This window comes from Pagrus major, chromosome 15, assembly GCF_040436345.1.
Source record: "Pagrus major chromosome 15, Pma_NU_1.0".
Lineage (NCBI taxonomy): Eukaryota > Metazoa > Chordata > Actinopteri > Spariformes > Sparidae > Pagrus > Pagrus major.
The window spans coordinates 8,668,827-8,688,830 of NC_133229.1; the positions used below are offsets into that span (position 1 = coordinate 8,668,827).

Here is a 20,004-nt window from a genome sequence, read left to right on the forward strand (position 1 = left end):
TACCAAAATAGGTTTTATTTTACATAAGAACATTGTCAAAACTTGAAAACATTTTTTTTGCATATAAACCTTTTTAAAACAAGGAGACAATGTTTCACAGATTGTACAAAATATTCACAAGGAAAAAAAATCATTTTCATGAGTGATTCATACCCCTCTTTTGCATCTTTATTTGAACCCACCGCCAGAGCAAATGCCTTTAACTGCCATTCAGAGGTCAAGTAAACATTACGACATCTTCCAAACACTAGTAGTGTCCACTGCTAGTTCTGTCCGTCTCAGCTAGAGTCTGTGAAGAGGCCGCACTGGACAGTATGTGCAACCAGGCTCCTACAAAGTCATAGTTAAGTTCAAAAGGAGCTTTTTAGTTTATAAGAATCACTGAATCTTTAAGTCTGGGGTAACCCATTATTATTTAAGGCTTGAATTCTGAATAGTGGAAGTATTTCATGTTTCTCAAACACAGAGCTGCTGAGCAAAATCCAAAAGCTTAAACACAATAAAAACTAGCACCAACTTGCATCTTATTTAAGCCCATTAACATTCATCTTAAAATAGAACAAAGCATGTGTTTGTGTAGCACTGAAACTCATGTCGTCACACAGAACTGATCAGAGGTTAAACAAATTCTCATTAAGCATAAGTCACTATTGTATTTAGGAGCTTCAAAATCCTTCAAAGTATCATGGTTAGCAAAGAAGGAAACACTTTACAGTCCAACAATCGTTGAATACAGAAAAATGTTAACATTGCCAGAGGAAAAAGGGATTTTGTATTTATTATTTCTACTTTGACGGACCAACATCCTCAAAATATTCAATGTCACAGACACCTACTGTAAATAGGTGGTGCAATAAAATGGTGACATTGAAATAAAAATGTTACCTTAAATATTTGCAGGAGACACAACTCTTAATTCTAGTTAAAAATTGTGTTTTATTAGACAAAGGACTTTTATTTGAATTATATTAATGCTTGTCCTCAAATAGTTGTTTTCTTGTTTGTTCAAACTTGTAGGTCACCAGATTCAATTAACAGATTTAAAGCAGAAAGTATGATTTTTTTTGTCAATTTGGAACTTTGAACAATGTAAGCTCTGACCAACACTGAGCAGCTGTTTTATTAAAATAAAAGCAATTTCCTGAGAATTTACATCTAAATCACTTTTGAATAAGCTGTATTACAACAGGGTCGGCAGACAGTCACAGGCACTACTAATCATCTGAATCAAGCCACTACAAATTTCAACATGCATGGCCTTGATAATCAAAACCAGATGGAGAAAAGAAAGATGCACACACACAACACAAATCATGACTTTCTTCAGGTGGCATTGTTATTGGGCTGCTGTATTACTAAGCTCCCATATTAATTCATTTAAACCATTACTTAATTAACTTTTAGAAGACAAAATCAGATTTTCTTTAGGCAGAACCTTTTTTCTCAGTTGGCCTCACAGTAAATGCCACTGCAGTGCAGCATCTCAAGTCTTTCTGTGGTGGCTGCACTGTCAACCACATCTACTATCACCAAGCTAACAGAAAATAAACTACATTACTACCAATCTGACACCACTTTATATTAACTATAGAAACTCTGAAAACACGATGACAGCCCTCCAACTTCAAAAGACTTGAGTACCTGTAGAATAGTGCTGAACTTTATGCAGGCTCAGGTGAATTTAACAAAACTTTCTAGAACGCCATCATTAAAAAAAAATTCACATCTCGTTTTTCATGTCTAAGATTTCAGCCAACTGGAGATGTAGGTGGGTGGTGAACGACTGCTGAAAAATAATCACATGTAAAATGCTCCAACTACTGCATATAACATAACTATTTTATCTACAAGCAGCGTTTGACAAGAGATGAGACTAAACAGCCCTCCCACTAACTCATGTTGAGAGAGAAGAGCCAACTAGTGATTTAGTGGAAGAGAAGATGGCACAGAGATGACCTGCTCACATCACACTTACGCAAACCATCCCGCTTTTAATTAGTGTCACCTGTTGAGATTCCAGTTCAGCTAAACCAGAAAAATTAATTCTCAAAGAAATCATATACATTTTCATCACAAATCACTCCTCTTGCATACACACAAACAGAAGTAATGCAGCTCCAACAGCAAAGTTAAACACTGCACTGGTTGCAAGCACATGTAAATTAGGGCGACTACTTGCTGTCGCCTTCCCAGGCATAAGCATTTATTATGCTTTAGATTTTTAACTATGGCATCATTCTCGTTCCTAAAACTCGTCTTTTCTCAAAGAGTGGAAGATAAAAAAACTTTCCCTTTTATCTTGCATTTCCTACCTCTTACTTCAGCTTATCCTTAAATGTTCCCGCTTATTCTTTGCCACTTAGATTTAAGACTGAAGTGTGCTGTTCACCATACTAGCTGCAAAGCTATCCCACCCATTATCTTAGTTCAGTGCTCTCAAGTCCTCTTCAGGTTCTCCTGTCCTGTGCAGAGGCAGAGCTGTGGGCTCACTGCCCCTCTGGCTTCACTTTATTAAACAAGTCTGGCTGACCATTAGGAAGATTTGAGGAGCGCTCAGACTTTGGGCCGTTGTTTCCCTCTACAAACATGTTGGGGATATCCTGGCCGAAGTAGATCTTACTGTTAGCTGCTATGGCCTGGTACTTCATCAGCTCCAGGTACTCCGGGGTTAACTTCAACTGTACAGATTGAGGGGAAACATGACAATGTGTGAGGATTAGAATTGGGCTGGGTCGTTGTCATTCTTCAAGACAATACTGGTGTGAATCTTAATGTGACCTGACAAAGTACAGCATGGCTGAAGGCAAACTGCTGGCTCAGCTGTGGAGGATTTGGTTCCAAAAATGTCAGACACACAGTTAATTTGATAATCACATCTGGACAAATGTTTACTTAATACAATCTGTAGCCATTTAAAATTTAAGTCAGGTATTGACAGGGTGTCTACAGGTATCAGACACTTAAATTTTATGCTTTTTTATACATTTTCAAGATGATTTTTAACCAAATTTAAGACAAATTATCTTTCTCCTATCCAAGTATTGCAGCTAAGTATAAAGGTGTGTAGTATACATGCAGAGGGAGGTTTTATGTAGGAATACGGTTATTAGAGTGATTTATGTTTATCTACGTTTTGCCAACAGGTATGTGCAAGTATAGGGTCAAAAGACAGTACTGAGTTGAGTGGAAGGTTTAAAGATTTGGAACATCAGAAATGTGGACTTTTACAAAGAGGAGCTTGACTCATTGTGACAAAAGGAAACTAAAAGATAGATCAATTAAACTAGACAAAAAATTAAGGTCAAATTTAAGACCATTTAGTGATTTGCCAGACCTCATTATAAAACTGAATGAAGCCAGAAAACATGGACCGGCTGTAAATGATCTGACGACACCAGCTGAAATGATGCTGTTGAAATTATATTATCATTACTATCTTATTGTGTTGCAGCTGAACATTATCTTAAGGCTATTAGATTGGTTGTTGTATGTGTGTTTAAGTGTCTATATAATTTTTTACCTGGTTTGCTTCAGCACACTTGGCAGCGCTGTAATATTCTGCATCAGCCCGAGCCTTCTCTCGCGCCAGGAAGGCAGCATCTGGAACAAAGAGACAGTGTTGAATGAGACAGACACATGACAGATCAGCTCACTAGTCATCACGTGTACTACACGCAGTGTAGCTAACCCTCGATTTCAGAGATCCTCTTCTCCGTCTCCTTCTCCATCACCTTCTGCTGGAAATGAATCTCTGCTACCTGAGCCACCTTCTGAGCCTCTGTGGGACACACAAACATGTGAGCTTCAATAACTGTACAGGGGAAGGAAATTATCTGAAGGGTTACTCTAGGTGACTGAGAAGGAAATTGCTAAAATCATAACAAGGGACATGCAAATGCAAACCTAGCTGACTGATTTACAGTAACACACTGTCACATGTACCAATAATGGCCTTCTTCCTTTCAGTCTCTGCTTCCTTTTCCACCACCTTCTGAGTCTGAGCTGTTATCAACAGACGAGTCTTCTCTGCTTCCCTGCACAAACACACACACACACAAAAAAAAGCTCTTCTAAATATTTTTCTTTGTGTCGTCTTACTTGAACTGAGTGGGTGGATAACAGGACAGAATTTGAAAAATGCACTAAAACGTTGGTAAGTACAGATTTACAAACTCACATGAGTTCAAAGTTCCTCCTGATAGACTCGGGGATCTTTGGCTTGGTAACACGGACTGCCTTTATCACGATGATGAAATAGTGCAGATGGGGATAAAAGAAGACAAACAGAAAGTGACCCTTTGCTCATAAATCAAATCTGCCAATAAATTTTACAGGTAACGGTTCACTTGCTTTCACTCAAGTTATGGTTTTCAAGTTAGAAAAAGTCGACTGGAATCATTTCAGAATTTGATTGGAAGATTAACAAGAAATGTTCAGACCACAGCCTCAATCATTGGTCAACTGTCATTGGACAGCACTGCCGCAATACTGGCAGATGTGTTGTACATGAAGTTGAATTGTGCTTCAGCTTCATTCCCCTCAGTAACCATGTTTGCATTCTTTCATTTGTTTTGCAAAGGTGGGATACACACAAACTTATACAGTATTATTGGAGTTACATTCAGGTAACTTCCATTTCGCTTTGTCTCATTAGGAGACTACTGCAAATTACACAATATGCAAACACTGTTTACGTTCTTTCTGGCGCAATCACAATGAGTAGATGGTTTGCAGTGTAAACCATATGAGTTACTGAAAAAACAAAGACTGTAGAGTCTTTCTTCAACATCCTTAATGCTGTTGTCATTCTCAACAATCTCCACCAGTGTCAGGGAAAAAACACATGCAGCCCAAACTGAACAGCTCTCTAGTTATGCCATAACCCCTGTATGCATGACTATAAATCCAGCTTCAGTATTCAAAAGCCTTTGTAAACACATCTCAGTTTGTTTTATAACCAGTATATTGCAGACTTGAGCAGACAGATTCTTCCCATTCCCCTCTACTGCTCAAGTTATGCATTTGTTTAAATACCTGTATTGTAAGTCCAGGTGCCATTACATTAAGATCTTTCTGCAACGCAGTCTTTAGGTTCTCATCTATAATGTCTGCAAGACAACAAACAGGAAATGTCTGAGTAGACAACACACCGTCACATCACATTTCAAGAATTTAAAGAATGAACACAGAGCACAAGTTTCCTTCTATGTATTGCATTAAAATGAAACAATACTATCCATTTTATTATAAAACTCACCAAACAACTCGATGTAGACTTCCTGTAGTGTGTGTACACTGCAGAACTGGTTAAGTTCATGGTGAATCTTGTTGAAAATTAGAGTTTTGTCATAATCAGCAGTGTAATTCCTCACAATGTCCACCACTACACATAAATGAACAAAAGCGACAGTTAGTGAAATGCAAAGCAGCTGGACGCATCAATGAGTCAGCTTAAAAAAGTAACTTCAGCAATGCAGGAAATAACAAAAAATGTTACCTGCAAAAGGGACCAGCATGTTCACAACTTCTATCCTGTCAAAATAAATCATCACACCACCGCTGTGAAGAAAACAAAAGACCTGTTAAAAACATAATCATTTTCATGAATAGAACAGCTGCATCAATAAGCTCTGTTGTACCTCGTTCCACAAGGCACATTCTTGATCTCATCAGTTTGGAGTGTCGTCTGAAACACAAAAAAAAATCAGAACACGCGATGAACCTCTGTCCCCACCCAGATATGCAGTTGAAAGCCCAGAAATATATTATTAAGTATACTTTGAGCAAAGTGAAATTGTTGTAGTTATTTTCTTTATGGACCAGTTGCTGCTATGCTTGTCACAGTTAATGGGGATGCATATACATGAACAAATAAAGGCAACAAAATGAATGTTAGTATTATTATTTGTATTATTCTTATTCTAGTTAAGCTCAAATGACATGAAAAAAATCAGGCATGTATTTAGTTTTACACATTTAACTTATCATTATTAAAATAAAGTTTTCTTAATTATTTATCATAAAAGAGAACAGTGAAATATATTCAAATTATTCTATTTAAACAATGTTTAGTAGCACAACTAGTGGTGCATGAAATAAAGCCACTGCATCCATAGTTGACTGGTGACTATTTACATGCTGCAGCTCATTTATTTATAGAAGAGCCCATTGTGGTTTTCAACTGCAGCACCTTCTGGTTGGCTCCTTCATTCAACATGCCTCTGCTAAAAGGTTTCGGGGCTGAAAAGCAAGCTTACCTGCACCGATCTGTAGGTGGTAATAAAAGGCAGCATGATGTGATATCCAGGACCATTGGGAGAAGTCAGCAAAGCCCCACCCCTGAAACAAATTCAAACAAATCATTTGGTTTGACTTCTCAGCATCACATCGTCCTCTGATTATATTTAAAGAGGGTGGAAAGAGGGAAAAGAGGGGTGTTTATTCAGGTGAAAGAATAATTTATGAGGATGTTATTACATTTTAGTTGAATTATGTTACATTATATTAAAAAGGGTGGGCTAATGTTATTTTGTCCAAACCATAAACACTGTCAACAATGAATGCTTAATATGTAGGTTATGGACCGTATTTTATATTGTAGTTGAGAACTTTTATTCAATTTAAATTCCCATAAGGTCTAACTTTCCTGCAGGGACCAGTAAATGTTAATCTTAATCACTGCTGTAGATCAGTTCATGTTACATTTGCATTAGGTATGTGCAATACCTAATGCAAATGGTTTGCTTTAATGTGTAAATCTATCTGCATTTACATCTCCATTATAGACTAACTGAATAAATAAACTCACATTTTGTCCTGTTGGCTGTCTGTTTTTGCTACTCTGAGGAAAATGCAGCCAACAATAATACCACTTGGAATCATTTAGGAGGGGAGTTGTCTGTTTCTTCTTTAAATTAATTTGTACAAACACAGAAAATTGCAAGAACAGCATCTGGTCTGAAAAGATCCTGAGCTGTCATCACAAATGTTAAAGGTCAGTGTTGTGATACCTGTAATACACAGCAAGGTGCCCTTCTTCTATCTTGTGAATGGAGGAGTGCAACATGATGGCGACCACTCCTGCTATTGCAGCAAATACTGCCCCTACATGCGGCATCGTCATCCTCACTGGCGCTCACCTACAGGCAGAGAGAGAAGCATAAACATACCACTATATTTATGCAACATTTTGGACTCAGGGCACCATTGAGCCTCTGGTCAGACCTTCACTGGAAGTGTCAGCAGCAGTGCGTACAGTTAGATGAGCTCAAACTAATACAGTCCAAAACAGCCCTGAAATTAATTCTACCTTCATGCATGCTCATCTTTGTTTAAACTGATCTAGACAGGTGTTTATTTAACTGCAAGTTTTAAGAGGCTGTAGTTGACGGTACTGTTGCGTCTGCCATTCAACAGAAGACAAATACAATAAAATACATACATATATCCCTCTGATTAATCCAAAAAGCAATAAATTTTTTTTTAAAAATTTTAAAAAAGGTACTTGGTATTTGTACTGAGCATTGTTTGACAAAATGTCATAACAGGGATAACATTTGTAGCTCTTTCATTAGCAAAACAAGGTTTTTGAAAAAAAAAAGTCTCTTCCTCTGAGCTGGGTTGTTCTTTGTCTGTTACTTTTCTTTTTTTAACTAATAAGTATAAATAACACTGCACATACAGTACACAGTTATATATATATATATATATATATATATATATATATATATATATATATATATATATATATATATATATATATATATATATATAAGGAGACTGTGCCAGTTATCTTTAGTAAATGTAATGTATCCTGACTATAACACAGGTGCACCGAGGTCAACCTTAATTGACCACAACTCATAGTCAAAGTAACGCTAGCTCACTGTCTTCTGTGAGCTTCTACATCAAGTTTTTAATTTGCATATCTATGACAGCAAGTTTTAACTCTAAATGGCTGCTTAAACAGCCAATATGTGTAGCATATAGTCACAATAGCAACGCCAAGCGATTATAGTTAGCTGCCTCTATTAGAAAGTGCACAATTAGCCATAATGTTAACGTTAAACAGCTAGTGCTAACCCACACGATTAGTTAGCTGGCAGAATTACTCGTAAGGAGACAACTACGTTAGCGTGTAATTCCTCCGTTCACAGCTCTGTCTCTTTCAATATAAACAACATTACACTGAACGTCTGAATTAATTCACTTCAGTAAAGGCTGACACACCATTCGTTTGGTAGCCCATCTAGCCGGGTTAGCTAGCAACACAGCTATCGGGTGGGTTCGGAAGTCAGTTTCTTGTAGCGTAGTGCTAACATTAGCTTGCTAGGCTACAAGCGTAGAGCAATCGAGTTAACGCCAACTCACCCCACACTGCGCTAGAATTGAATCATCTATATGTAGGCGTTGAAATGCGTGGCCTGTTTATGATAAGTAAAAAGTAATGATAAGTGAAATTACCACTGTATCGAACCGTCTTTCCTTCTGGTCTTGTCATTCAACGACCCATCCCCCTTACCCCGCCTCCTCCTACAGGTTTCGCTCTCGCTTTTACATGTTGCATTATGCTGCCTTCAGGGACGGTCGGACATTTTTGCAGTAAATACGGCATAAATAGAAGAAAAACATTAGTCCAACTAGTTGTTGGTATTCATCTATTTTTCCTTCACTTTGATGAAACATACACCACCAATTGTCTACTTAGGGGAAAAAAAGTCGACCAGCCTGTCGAAATTGTGCTTACCTCAGTGAACAAAAGTTGCTCATGTGAATGTCTATTATTATTAATTTTTAAATTAGGATTAAATTTGGATAAATTAAATTACTATGTATTCTATTCATATTATTAAATTAAACAATTTATTTGTAAACTACGATTCGTTGTCCTGGTAGATAATTCCCTGTTCATCCCCTTGTATTTTAGCGACATAATCGTAATAAAATGCCTGTTGTTGTTGAATTATTTTCTAACATAAATAATACGTATCACTACATTCTGCATATGAATATTGGATTAATCTGTATGAGACGATGAGACCAAATTATTATACAATTCGTATTGATGATTACATGAACCAAAACCAAATATGAAAACAGTCATAAAATATTAAATTACCCCTTAAATTACAAAATGACCAAAGAGATTGAAGCATTAAAGTACTGAAATAAAGGAAGAATGAGATTGAAATTGAAAAAGGAAGGCAGACTGCCACGTGCAGTGCCACATTTGGATGTGTCTGACGCTTGGAGCTTAACTTCCCTACGTTTCTCCTACAAATGGGCCTTGAGCTTGTTTGGAGGTTCTAGCAGGGGAGCGCAGCTACTGGTACACCGAAGGATGGTCGTCCGCCGGGGGGACCTGGTCCTCTTCCACCGAGCGCGGGGCTTCGGGAGGGACACACATGGAGCGGTGAGGGAGGAGGGGGACACCCGCCTAGCCAGCCAGATCAGCCGAATAAACCCTAGCGATCAATGGGGTGACAGATGTCGCAGCCAGATCGCCCTCACATCCACTGAACAGAAGGGAGGCGGGGCGAATATATAGCGCCAGTCAAAACGGCCACTTACGATCATGGTTTTGATCTACAATATGTTCGCGTTTACGCTGATAGTTCGCCTGTAATGTTTATAAAACAGCATGATATACGCTAATGGTTTTGTTAACAACGGCGAATGAGTCTTTTTCGATGTGATCTTCTCGTACCCATGATACCTAGCGACAATATGTTAAGTAGCCTGTTTCTGTTGGCCAAAACCTACCAATCACAATCCTGACATGTTTCCTCAGGTCCCTCCTTTCAACATTTACTCCCTACCTCAGTTTGAAGTTGAATTTAGGAAGCAAAAGCTACTCGGTTGACCGTTTTATTTAACAAATGTGTCATCAAAGCGCACAGTCTCACGTAGTGTCCTTTCTTTCAGTGCAAATGATTTTCGTTTACAGTAATGGTCATTTCAGCCATTGATACGTACCTTTACAATGTTAGAAAACGAAAATATTCGTGTTTGCCTTATAAACACGATGAAAGGCAAGATGGCTGGTTGATCGTGCTTTGAATTATTAGCTGCACAGGCTTTATGCGTTTTATTGGTATATTCTGTAGGTGTACTTCTAACGTGTGAATGCCTGTTTCTATTATGTCTTTCTATTTCTGTATTTTTTTTTCCTAATGTACAATCAAGTAAAATGAAAATAAACACTTCAACAAATTATAATGTTGATGGTCAGTGTATGATAATGTAATAGGTGGATATGCAGCATTGCTTTATATGTTTTTGCATAAGACATTTTACACACGGCAGGATACTTCCTCTATTGAAGAAGGTCAACATTAAATTTCTATCATTTTCTCCATGTTCCTCTTGTTTTGCCTCCACATTGTTTGGATTTCAGCAGCCCTCAAGAGCATTTTGAACCCTGGGTCTCATAAACAAGCAATTTCCTGTATGTGTGCAGACAGTTGTCTGACCCACTGTGAGAATGTAAATAACCAGATACTGAGTATCTTGTGGAGTTTAACACATGAAGACAAAAGACAAACTGATTCTAAGAAAATGCACGTTCAAAGTGCTTGAACAAAGACAAAACATTGTATATGTGCCAGACATTTATAAAATTTATTCACATTCCATCATGCAAAGTTTGTCAGCAGCCATCATTTACTCTAATCAAAATTACTATTAAAATAAATAAGTCTTGGTTGCAGCTAGGAGTAGCTTTTAAAATTCAACAATACACATTTAAGTTAAAACATGAATAGCTTCCCACAACATGCTGTTTCACATATTGTCTTACAGCATTATTATGTAAATGACACAGTATGGAATCACAAAGCTTTCAGATAGTGTAACTCTGATAAGGCACGTGTTTACAGTATAAATCGTTGACTCATAACACTGAGTCTTTGGTCAGGTTCTTCACTGCTCCGTACTGAGTCCAGCTCCAGTCCTGCTCCTGGAGAAAGAAGAAACAAGTTAATGCTGCACTATTAAACATACCATTCTCTACCATATCTACTATCTACTGAACAATTTCATGTCATTCTTACATCTTTTAACCTGAACCCTGACCTCAAGCAGGTGAACTTGTATGATCTAGTAAAGACTAAAGGCAAAGGTGTGTTTTGAAGAGGGGTAAAAGTCAATACATAGTGAAAATATATGTGGTGGCGACTAATATTTACAACAATCAGATTATTTTTACAGATGCATTCTGCCAAGTCAAACAAAAATTGTGAGCAGTGAGTTTATGTACAAGGAGTCCGTTTACAAGCATGGACTCACTCCCTTACACCTTTATACCATACCATGACACTGTGCTCCGTCTCCTGGGTGGTGTCTTGCAGTAGAGAAGTAAGCTGACTCAGATAACGTTGATTTTCATCCAGTAATTCATGAACAGTTTCACTGAAAGAGACAAAAGACTCTAAATTGACTATTTGAATAAGTTTTCCTGCGTATGTAACCCCAAACCCTAAAACCTAGCAGCTAGTTTTGAGAGATCATTCAACCCTATCTGCAAAGTGTAGAATAAATTCATCTTCTAAACTGCAGACAAGCGTATGACAGAGAAACAGTCTCACAATGTTTTACTGTGGATATCTACTTTATTTAAGTCTGTGAAACTTGTGGCAGAGAATTTTGACCTCAAAGATCTTACCTGTCAGAGGGCCGTTGCACAAGTGATTGTGGTGGAGAATTGCTCTGGGCCTAAATGAACACAACCACACCCTGTATTAGCTACAGTATTATTTGATGACTAATACATTTAATACCTTATCGCCGAGTCTCAAGCTCCTAAAACATCTATTTGCCATTTGTCATATACTCACACAGGCAATCTTGAGGAGGTACCAGAACTCTTTCTGTCTCTTCATTTGCATCTGCATCACTGCTGCCTCTGCAGTTTTTATGTTCCCCACTGCCCTCTCCAACTTAGGGAACAAATCAACGATGCGACGCTTACACACCAGAATTGTACTACAGAAAAGGAGAAGGATGACAACAATCACGAATCACACACAGAGGGAACAGTAAAATGATACCTGAGGTGTACTGAGCTTTGCGTGATTGTTTGTACCTCAGGTGAGTGTACAAGTCTTTGAGCACCCTGTCCTGGTTCTGAACTGTTTGGAGTATTGTCTTCACCATGTCGGAGCTGTCACTGTAGCCATGTGGAGGGTCAGGACCTGTACAAATACATTCTCCTGTTATCATCCAAGCACTATAATTTGACACAGACACATACTACATACAGTCCTGCTTTTCTTGTTCACAGCTATGCTGAGGAATTAATTTGAGCAATGGGGACCCCTGTGGCATATTTAGTGAATCACTCTGTACATATTTTCAGCCGACAAATTTATTTGTTATACAACTGAATTGTAGCCATAGCAACAAGCATTATCAGATTCCTCAGCACTCTAATTGGCAATAAAGAAATAACGGAGGCCCCATAACAAGGGCTGCAGGGGTAGGAGATTTACATGGTACAACTGTCTCGGAAAATACCAGTTTCACAGCAGTATACTGTATTACACAATTATAATTATCAGTTACAATGCCCCCTAAAGGAATTACTACAGAAGGGTTTTTTTGGTTGACAAACACTTGTCATAATTGCACAAATACTAATACAGTAGGATTTTTTTTTTTCTGTAACACTGAAACGGTAGAATCTAACACCGTAGATAAGCAAATCTACATGGTATGATAACCATAAATTTTCATACCATGGTATGAAAATTGAAGCGAATACTGCCCTGAAGCGAATACTGCTGCAATCCTACCTATAATCCATGTCTACTGTTTTAAATGTGAAATGATTTGTACTAACTTTTGCATTTAGCTTTCAGTTGCTTGTAGAGTTCAATCGCCTTCTGCTCACTGAAAAAAGGGCAAAAACAGAGAGTGAACATGTGCAAACCAGTTGTTTTTTTTTGTTAGCATAGGTTTTAATTTCTCAAGTCTGTCTTAAAATCCCTCTATGGTGCCAATGGAAGTGACAGGGGATAAAATCCACAGCCTTTGTGCCATTAAAAATATATTCTAAAGTTTATCTTAAGTTAATATGAGGCTTCAGCAGCAGTCTGGCTCAATCGCATCAAGTGGATATCTTCCACAGTTACAGTCTGTCTAGTATCAAATTCTTCCTTGGTGACCTGCAGCAGAAGTAACAAAAAGTACGCCTGTAACATCCATTGAAACCACTCTTGGAACAGATTTCTTACAAGCCAGTATGAACAGAAGGAATATATACAGCCATTAAAATCTGTTTAATTATCCAGATGGGCACCTGACTATGCCTTTTAGACCTACTTGAAAGAATGTAAACCAGTCACTTAAGGAAGTGATTATTGTGTAAACATAACAGAGATACTCACAGCTGTTCCATTACATCACCCTGTCTCCTTGCAAATGGACTCCTCTGCAACTCCACAATCTCAAAATGTACTGCCACTATCTCTTCATCCAGATACCCTACATCTGCAACCTACAGCAGAATAAAACTGTTAGCATGTGCCGTTTTAAATAACTGCTAGTAAGTTTGTTTTATGAATTAAACAACTGTCCTACCTTCATAAACCCATCAGACTTCTCTTCATTTTCCTGCCAAGTCTTCAGCAATTTTTCCGAAGCTTCAGAAAAAACACACAACAACAGATATATTATTTAAAGCTTCAGTAATGACTTTAAATTATGTATCACAGCCAGAGATTAACATCTACTCACAGACGCCGGTGTGTCTCTGCTTGGTGTACTGCTCGAGGTCGTGTTGGATGCTGGTCTTAAAAAAGGCCAGTTTGGCTTTGAGCTGCTGTGACTGGGAGAACAGCAGGTTCTTGTATCGTGTTAAGTTGGTGTTGTAACGCAGCAGACTCAGTCTACACAGACACAAACACAAGGTAAGGATGTTTCAGTGTGTGGGTGTATCTACTATATGTGTGCATTGTAGAACACTTACATGGCAGCTCTCTGTCCCCGGTACAGGCGGATGTAGTCCTCTTTCAGTCCACAGATGTAGCTGACTGCTTCCCCCCACACCTTTCTCAGTGCAGATAGTGGCAGCTGTGTTTTTGTCTCCCTCACTGAGACAACATATAGTTCACAAAACCACAAAAACGTTTGACATGGTCAACAAAAGTATAAAGTCCCTCATTTTAAAAATGTGATAATGCTGCAACTGATGATCATTTTCATTGCCGATTAATCTGTTGGTTATTTTCTCAATTAGTCGATTAGTTGTTTGGTCTAAAATGGCAGAAAATTGGATTAGTGACGTCATCAAATGTCTTGCTTTGCCCAAAACCCAAAGATATTCAGTTTACTGTCATAGAGGAGTAAAGACACCAGAAAATATTCCTGATTGAGAAGCTGGAATGAGAGAATTTCTTTTTTTCTTAATAAAATTGCTCAAACTGATAAAACCATTGTCAAAATAGTTTGTGATTAAGTCAGTAGTTGACAACTAACTGATTAATCGATTGATCATAGCAGCCCTAGACAGTATTAAAAGAGCTGAGGCATATTCATTAATTCACACTGGAGTTTAAACATAAAGCTTTATCAAGACAAGTGACTCAAAAAGGTTTTATTTTCCTTTCTTTAAAAGATCATTTTACAGCTCAGGATATGTTTATCTACGTATGTCTTACCTATAAAGTTGACACTGTCAGGCAGAGGTCTGGCAGTCAGTGGTCCAGAGTACTTGGTCAGGCTCTTATCGAAGAGGAAGACTATGGAGCTGTCACAGCCTCGCTGAAAGCAGAGAACACATATGGCTGTGGCTCCTACAGTGTAGTGTGTTCAAGTAAGTAAGAAGAGGCTCATTCAATGGTAAAAAAATAAAAAATAACTCCAGAAGACGTCTATGCTGAGTCAAAAATTTAGAAATGACCAGAAATAACAAAAGCAACAATAACAATAACCAAAAACTTTAAACAAAAACAAAATTCTTTGAATATGGAGATAGAAAAACAAAAAGTCTTTTGCTGCCTATGGACATTTCGCTGGGCCTGTTTGACATTAGATATTTCTGTTTGTGTGTGTGCGTGTCACATACCAATCCCTCTGGCAGACAGTGTGAGGGCGGTCTGCGTGGGTCGAGGGAGATTCCCGTCTCCAGCAGTAGCTCCTGACTCAGCGGGGAGATGTGGGACTGAGTGTGTGTCTCCAGACGAAGCTGCAGGGAGTGTAAGTTCTCCTCAGCACCCAAAACCAACGAGTGCAGCTGGGCTGACGTCATGTCCAACACATGAATCACCTGGAGGAAAAAAGGAACACAGTCAGCAGATTTTCTTTCCATGCTGTCCTCAGCTGGGTTGCATTAAACCATAAATCCACTCAATAAAATCTGGGTTTAGTGAGTCTAAACACAGGCAGGGTTCATGTTACTAACCTTCATGTTGAGAATATTCTGTAAAGCTGTGTAGCAGCTCGGCTTCTTTGTGTCTGGATCCAGCCCTCCACCACGTGCTGCAGGGTCCCACAGTAGCAGCATCTGCAGAAGAGACTCGGTTGGTTCCAGCAGCGGCCTATGAACACACACACATTCACACACACACAAAGGTTAGATTTAAGTCAGAATGAAGGAAGTTTGACTGTATAAAACAAGTCGTTTTGTCTCTTCTACCTGCTGAGATTGTTGGGATATGGGAGGTGTGTGGAGAATCTGACTTCCCCGTTCATGTCCTCCACTGCCATGATGTCTATGGGACCTTTGTTCTTGACTTTACTTGTCCTATAAAAAAGACAAACATGAAACCATGGAGAATGAAAAATAAAGCCAACACACTGAAAACCGGATCCACAAAATGTTGAAAACATTCAGAGAAATCTTCTGACTACATACTACATACAGTATGTGTATATATTGGTGCGTGCTGCCGCTATGTTGACTCACCACTGTACGGGCTGCATGTGGTGTAAAAAGGGTCGAAAGCCACAAGTGCATTCAAAGATCACTGTCCCAAAGCTCCAGTAGTCCACTGTTACAGTGTAGGGTTTACTCTCAAACAGCTCTGGAGCCTGAACACATACAGATACATTTTTATAAAAACAGGGCTTGATTGTTGAAATCTATTTATTTTTTATTTTTTGCACATGCAATGCATTAGTGTCACAACCCTTACCAGATACTGGAGAGTTCCAACAAAGGATGTACACAGACTGCCCTGATCAAGGTCTTTAGCATAACCTAGATCTATGATTTTATGGACAAGCTGGAGAAAAACAGTTTTATAATGAGAACAAATCACAGAAAATCATATAACATATAAGTCAGTGTAGATTGCACAGGCTACATTCATCACCTTCCCATCAATCTCCTGCAGAACTATGTTCTCTGGCTTGAGGTCTCTGTGAATGATCTTGTTTTCATGGAGGTACTGGATACCAGAACCTGTGTTTGTAAAAAAAAAAAAAAAAAAAAAAAAGAATAATAACAATGATTACAAATACATTATGCATAACATGTGATAACAGCGACTTATTGTCATAGTAAAAGGTGGGGAAACATTACCAATGTCACTGAGCAGCGAGAGGACTTCACTCTCCTTTAGCCCACAGCAATTTTCTGGTTTATTTAACACCTAAATAAAGAGGAATAGAGGAGGTTAAGAGTTTAATGTTTGAAAAGACAACTAACTGTTTAGAGTCTTTATAAAATACCCACATGATACCTTGCGTAGGTCTCCTCTTGAGCAGTACTCCATAGACAATAGAGGTAAGTCATTTAAAGCAATGGTGCTCAACTCTTCAGGAACTTCTCTGGCCTGAACCACATTCACATGGTTGAGCCTATAACAGGGAGAGAGCACAGCACACAAGAAGAAAATGTACACTGAAGTTTGTTCATGGGATTCTTTGTGAACACAGGCAGATGATTTATTCACACTCACTTCTTCATGATCTGAATCTCTCGGCTCCAGCGGTCTTTGTTCTTGGAGTTGAGCTCCAGGCGGCAAAGTTTCACAGCAATCTTCTCTCCCGACTCCTGCTCCAAACACAGACAGGGAATAAAACCATGCCAAAGGCTCATCTGGGGCTGAGGTTTATTTTCTCATCAGCATATACGAGGACAACAGAACTTACAAGGTGCTGATACAGGTAGACGTGCCCAAAGCCTCCCATCCCAAGCCTCTCCTTCATCTCCCAGGAGCCACACAGCTGGCTCTGTTTCAGTGCAGTCCTATTCTCCATAGTGTGAGGTCTGCAGGTATAATAAATCATCACTGTCCAGGAACATGATGGACTACATTGAAGAACATGCTTCTGTTCTTTAAGACTTTTTATTCATGCATGTACACATCTGTCTGCTATCCATCTCTTTACCACTTATTTACAGGTATTATAACATGTTTTTTCAATCAAGGAATATCACACGTTATTAAACCATTTCCTATTCTACTCTGTAAAATATCAGCCACTTTATGAAAGCTTAATATAACATTTATTTCATTCTTTTTCACAGTAAAGTTAGTTTTTTCAGTGGTTTACGTAGATTTTTGTAAAGTTTTCCTTACTGAATATAACTTTTTAGCTGGAACAGTGACCTAGTGTATCCTGAGGTGATTAACAGTTTAATCTTTAATCACATGTACTGCTCTGCATGTTGCACTTTAGCTTTCCTAAAGCCAAGGTTAGGAGGTTGAGAGCCATTTGTCCAGCGTTAGGTTCAGGGAAGTCACGGTAATTTGACAATTCTGATTAAAAAGTCTACTCAAAGCGACACTTCACTCCGCAAACATTATCAACTCACCTGTCTTGGAGGTCAGAGTCGACACAGACGGCTATTAGCTTGCTTTAGATGTCAGAACATTGTTGCTTCAAAGTTAGCTAACCGTGTTGTTTACGGCTCGTTTTCTTCTTTAGTGTTCAAACAAGGAGGCTGAAGCGGCGAATATACCTTCACACGTCACAGTCCATCAAACACGGCCATAAAGTAAACAGACACGTTGTGTTTTTGTGAAGGTTTTTGGTGAAAAGCTACAGACAGAGGTGGACAACTTGGTTTCTGCGTAAAGTGAAAGTGTAGACTGACAGGCAGGCGGTGTTTCTGCGCATGCGTGTGTGCGGACGGGACGCAGGAGGCTCTCTGCAGGACTGCTCCCTCTGTTGGGGAATTTCCCATCCCACCCACACCCGAGCGAGCTGACGAAGAGTAAACTAGAGGATTTAATGTCAACAGCCTACTCAGTTTTTTCCTTTTACAAACAAAGCAAGCAGTAGCAGCTCAGAATGAATATCTCCAACACTTTTACAAGGATCAGGTTTCACCACTAGGTGGTGCCATATTACAGCTTTACAGCGCAGTGCACACACCAACAGTGACAGATGTGAACGTGGGTGTCTCTGAAGCTATATAGTTATGTTTAAGTCAGCTAATTCTTTATTTAACAGTCACTCAGATGGTGACCCAAGACCAGAAAGACCTATACACAAACACAAAACAGAAAATGAACACAGAGATTCACAGCAAAAACAATTCCCATACAAAAGAGTTATTATTTCCATATTAAAGAGGGTACAAGTGGAATTTAAAATGCCAGAGTATGGTTTTCTTTTTAAAAAAATCTTCAGACAGACAGATTTAATTTTAATTGTAACTCATTACATTTGTGAGGAGCATTGTATCGATTCAAGACCAGTTTACAAGCTCGGATTAAACATGCGGTTCAACTAAATGTCTTATGACCTTACATTATGATTAGTGTCTAGATAGATTAGTGATATGATTAGTGTCGATCTTCATTACCCACTATTGTCCTGGTGAAGCTGAGGGTGAGATGCCTTGTCACATTTTCTTGTCTTTGTTGTTGCATTGTCCCCCGCCTTTAAGACAGTGAGAACTTAAATGTAGAATTGTAGGTCATCTGACTAGCAGAAGATAAAAAAATGCGAAAAAAGTGTCCATGTGGTTCCTAAAAGTTATCCTTCCAGGTTTTTCAAATATTTTCAACACATTTAAGATCCTTGAGTTTTGGTCCCAGTCTTGAAATGACCAGAAATGCCATTGAATTGAAATTTGAAAAAGGCAGACAATTTCTCCAAATAATTTAAAAAATTCTGCTGAGCTTTGAATATTATGATATGATTCTTTGAAGTTCCAGAAGTTTGACGTATCAGGGAGAACTCATAATTTCCCAATCAATGAATCAAGAGATGAGCTAACAGTGGATGATAAGTAATGTGTGATTACTCAAGAAATGCTACAACATGCTTAAAATGGCAAGAAAGGGCTGATGAAATGACGGCCAGTGCTATTATTTGTAACAACAAAACAAAATACACTGCAGCTCTCGTGTAGTTTTTGTGGTGTTTGTACACCTCAGTGAAACAGAGTTTGTGACACCAGACAGAGTCCAGAGGCAGAATTCTTTCTTTGTTGATTATTTTATTATATATTTATTCATTTGGTAACACAAGTTACATACAAAAAACAAAGCAAAGAGGTGTTTTTAGAATCATTTTTGTTTTTATATTTATATTCAGACTGAAAGAAGCCATCATTTACAATTAGTCTGAGAATTGAACATGTGACATTTACACCTGCACACCAGCTCTAATAGTTGCTTCTTGAAACTGTCTGACCACACAGTTTTCCACTATTATTGACAGGAATTATACTTTTTCTCATGGTGGAAAGCAGAAGCAGGGAGATATCTTATGATTGAAAAGAGAAGCTGAAAGGACATGTGATCTGCAATTCTTATCGCTTCCTGTCATCTCAAGTGTTAGCATGTGAGGTGATGTCAGGGTGAAGTGTGGGGTGTGAAAATGTATGTTCTTACTTGTTTTTCTACCTGTTTTACTTTATAGAGCTCCTTAGGTTTTGTGATTGTCCCTTTAGAAACAGGAGGAGTAAGTGAGTTTGAGTCGAAAGATTTTTTCACACATGCTGTCAAGTCTGATGATCAGGATTCAGAAAATAGAAAATAAGAATTTGACTTTCGTTGTTAGTGTTTACTGGGAAAGGAAGAGGTTACCACACTTTAATCAAGA

At 38.4% G+C, this 20,004-nt stretch overlaps 2 protein-coding genes across 4 annotated transcripts; both read right to left on the reverse strand.

Annotated features, from left to right (window-relative positions):
• Positions 1 to 8,534, reverse strand: erlin1 (ER lipid raft associated 1). Of its 2 annotated transcripts, none has more exons than XM_073481767.1 (12): positions 8,464 to 8,534; positions 7,011 to 7,139; positions 6,258 to 6,339; positions 5,640 to 5,686; positions 5,498 to 5,559; positions 5,258 to 5,383; positions 5,035 to 5,108; positions 4,178 to 4,236; positions 3,943 to 4,034; positions 3,689 to 3,778; positions 3,521 to 3,600; positions 1 to 2,678 (listed from the first exon to the last, which is right to left on the reverse strand). In XM_073481767.1, exons 2-12 carry the CDS (start codon positions 7,121 to 7,123, stop codon positions 2,487 to 2,489), a joined length of 1,017 nt encoding a protein of 338 aa, XP_073337868.1. In that variant the 5' UTR covers positions 7,124 to 7,139; positions 8,464 to 8,534; the 3' UTR covers positions 1 to 2,486. The 2 variants fall into 2 exon arrangements, with proteins under 2 accessions (XP_073337868.1, XP_073337867.1); XM_073481766.1 differs by lacking the exon at positions 8,464 to 8,534 and adding an exon at positions 8,371 to 8,453.
• Positions 8,535 to 10,592: 2,058 nt separating this feature from the next.
• On the reverse strand, positions 10,593 to 18,040 carry LOC141009515 (inhibitor of nuclear factor kappa-B kinase subunit alpha-like). Of its 2 annotated transcripts, none has more exons than XM_073482162.1 (22): positions 17,762 to 18,040; positions 17,095 to 17,212; positions 16,902 to 16,996; positions 16,683 to 16,800; positions 16,523 to 16,592; positions 16,314 to 16,402; positions 16,134 to 16,223; positions 15,905 to 16,029; positions 15,635 to 15,742; positions 15,401 to 15,536; positions 15,065 to 15,265; positions 14,658 to 14,760; positions 13,967 to 14,090; positions 13,735 to 13,886; positions 13,579 to 13,640; positions 13,386 to 13,495; positions 12,839 to 12,888; positions 12,083 to 12,191; positions 11,835 to 11,982; positions 11,663 to 11,712; positions 11,310 to 11,409; positions 10,593 to 10,957 (listed from the first exon to the last, which is right to left on the reverse strand). In XM_073482162.1, the coding sequence occupies exons 2-22, from the start codon at positions 17,200 to 17,202 to the stop codon at positions 10,892 to 10,894; spliced, it is 2,214 nt and encodes a 737-aa protein (XP_073338263.1). In that variant the 5' UTR covers positions 17,203 to 17,212; positions 17,762 to 18,040; the 3' UTR covers positions 10,593 to 10,891. The 2 variants fall into 2 exon arrangements, with proteins under 2 accessions (XP_073338263.1, XP_073338264.1); XM_073482163.1 differs by having other exon boundaries at positions 16,676 to 16,800; positions 17,762 to 17,959.
• Between the last annotated feature and the right edge of the window lie 1,964 nt (positions 18,041 to 20,004).

Excerpts from the sequence above, each read along its gene's own strand:
- erlin1 (XM_073481767.1), bottom strand. The coding sequence starts at position 7,123 with ATGACGATGCCGCATGTAGGGGCAGTATTTGCTGCAATAGCAGGAGTG. Across the intron at positions 5,560-5,639 it reads AATGTGCCTTGTGGAACGAG|CGGTGGTGTGATGATTTATT; the intron begins GTACAACAGAGC and ends TTTTCTTCACAG. Across the intron at positions 4,237-5,034 it reads CACCTGGACTTACAATACAG|GCAGTCCGTGTTACCAAGCC; the intron begins GTATTTAAACAA and ends ATCGTGATAAAG.
- LOC141009515 (XM_073482162.1), bottom strand. The coding sequence starts at position 17,202 with ATGGAGAATAGGACTGCACTGAAACAGAGCCAGCTGTGTGGCTCCTGG. Across the intron at positions 14,091-14,657 it reads TGACAGTGTCAACTTTATAG|TGAGGGAGACAAAAACACAG; the intron begins GTAAGACATACG and ends ATGTTGTCTCAG. Across the intron at positions 13,641-13,734 it reads GCAGAGACACACCGGCGTCT|CTTCGGAAAAATTGCTGAAG; the intron begins GTGAGTAGATGT and ends TTTTTTCTGAAG.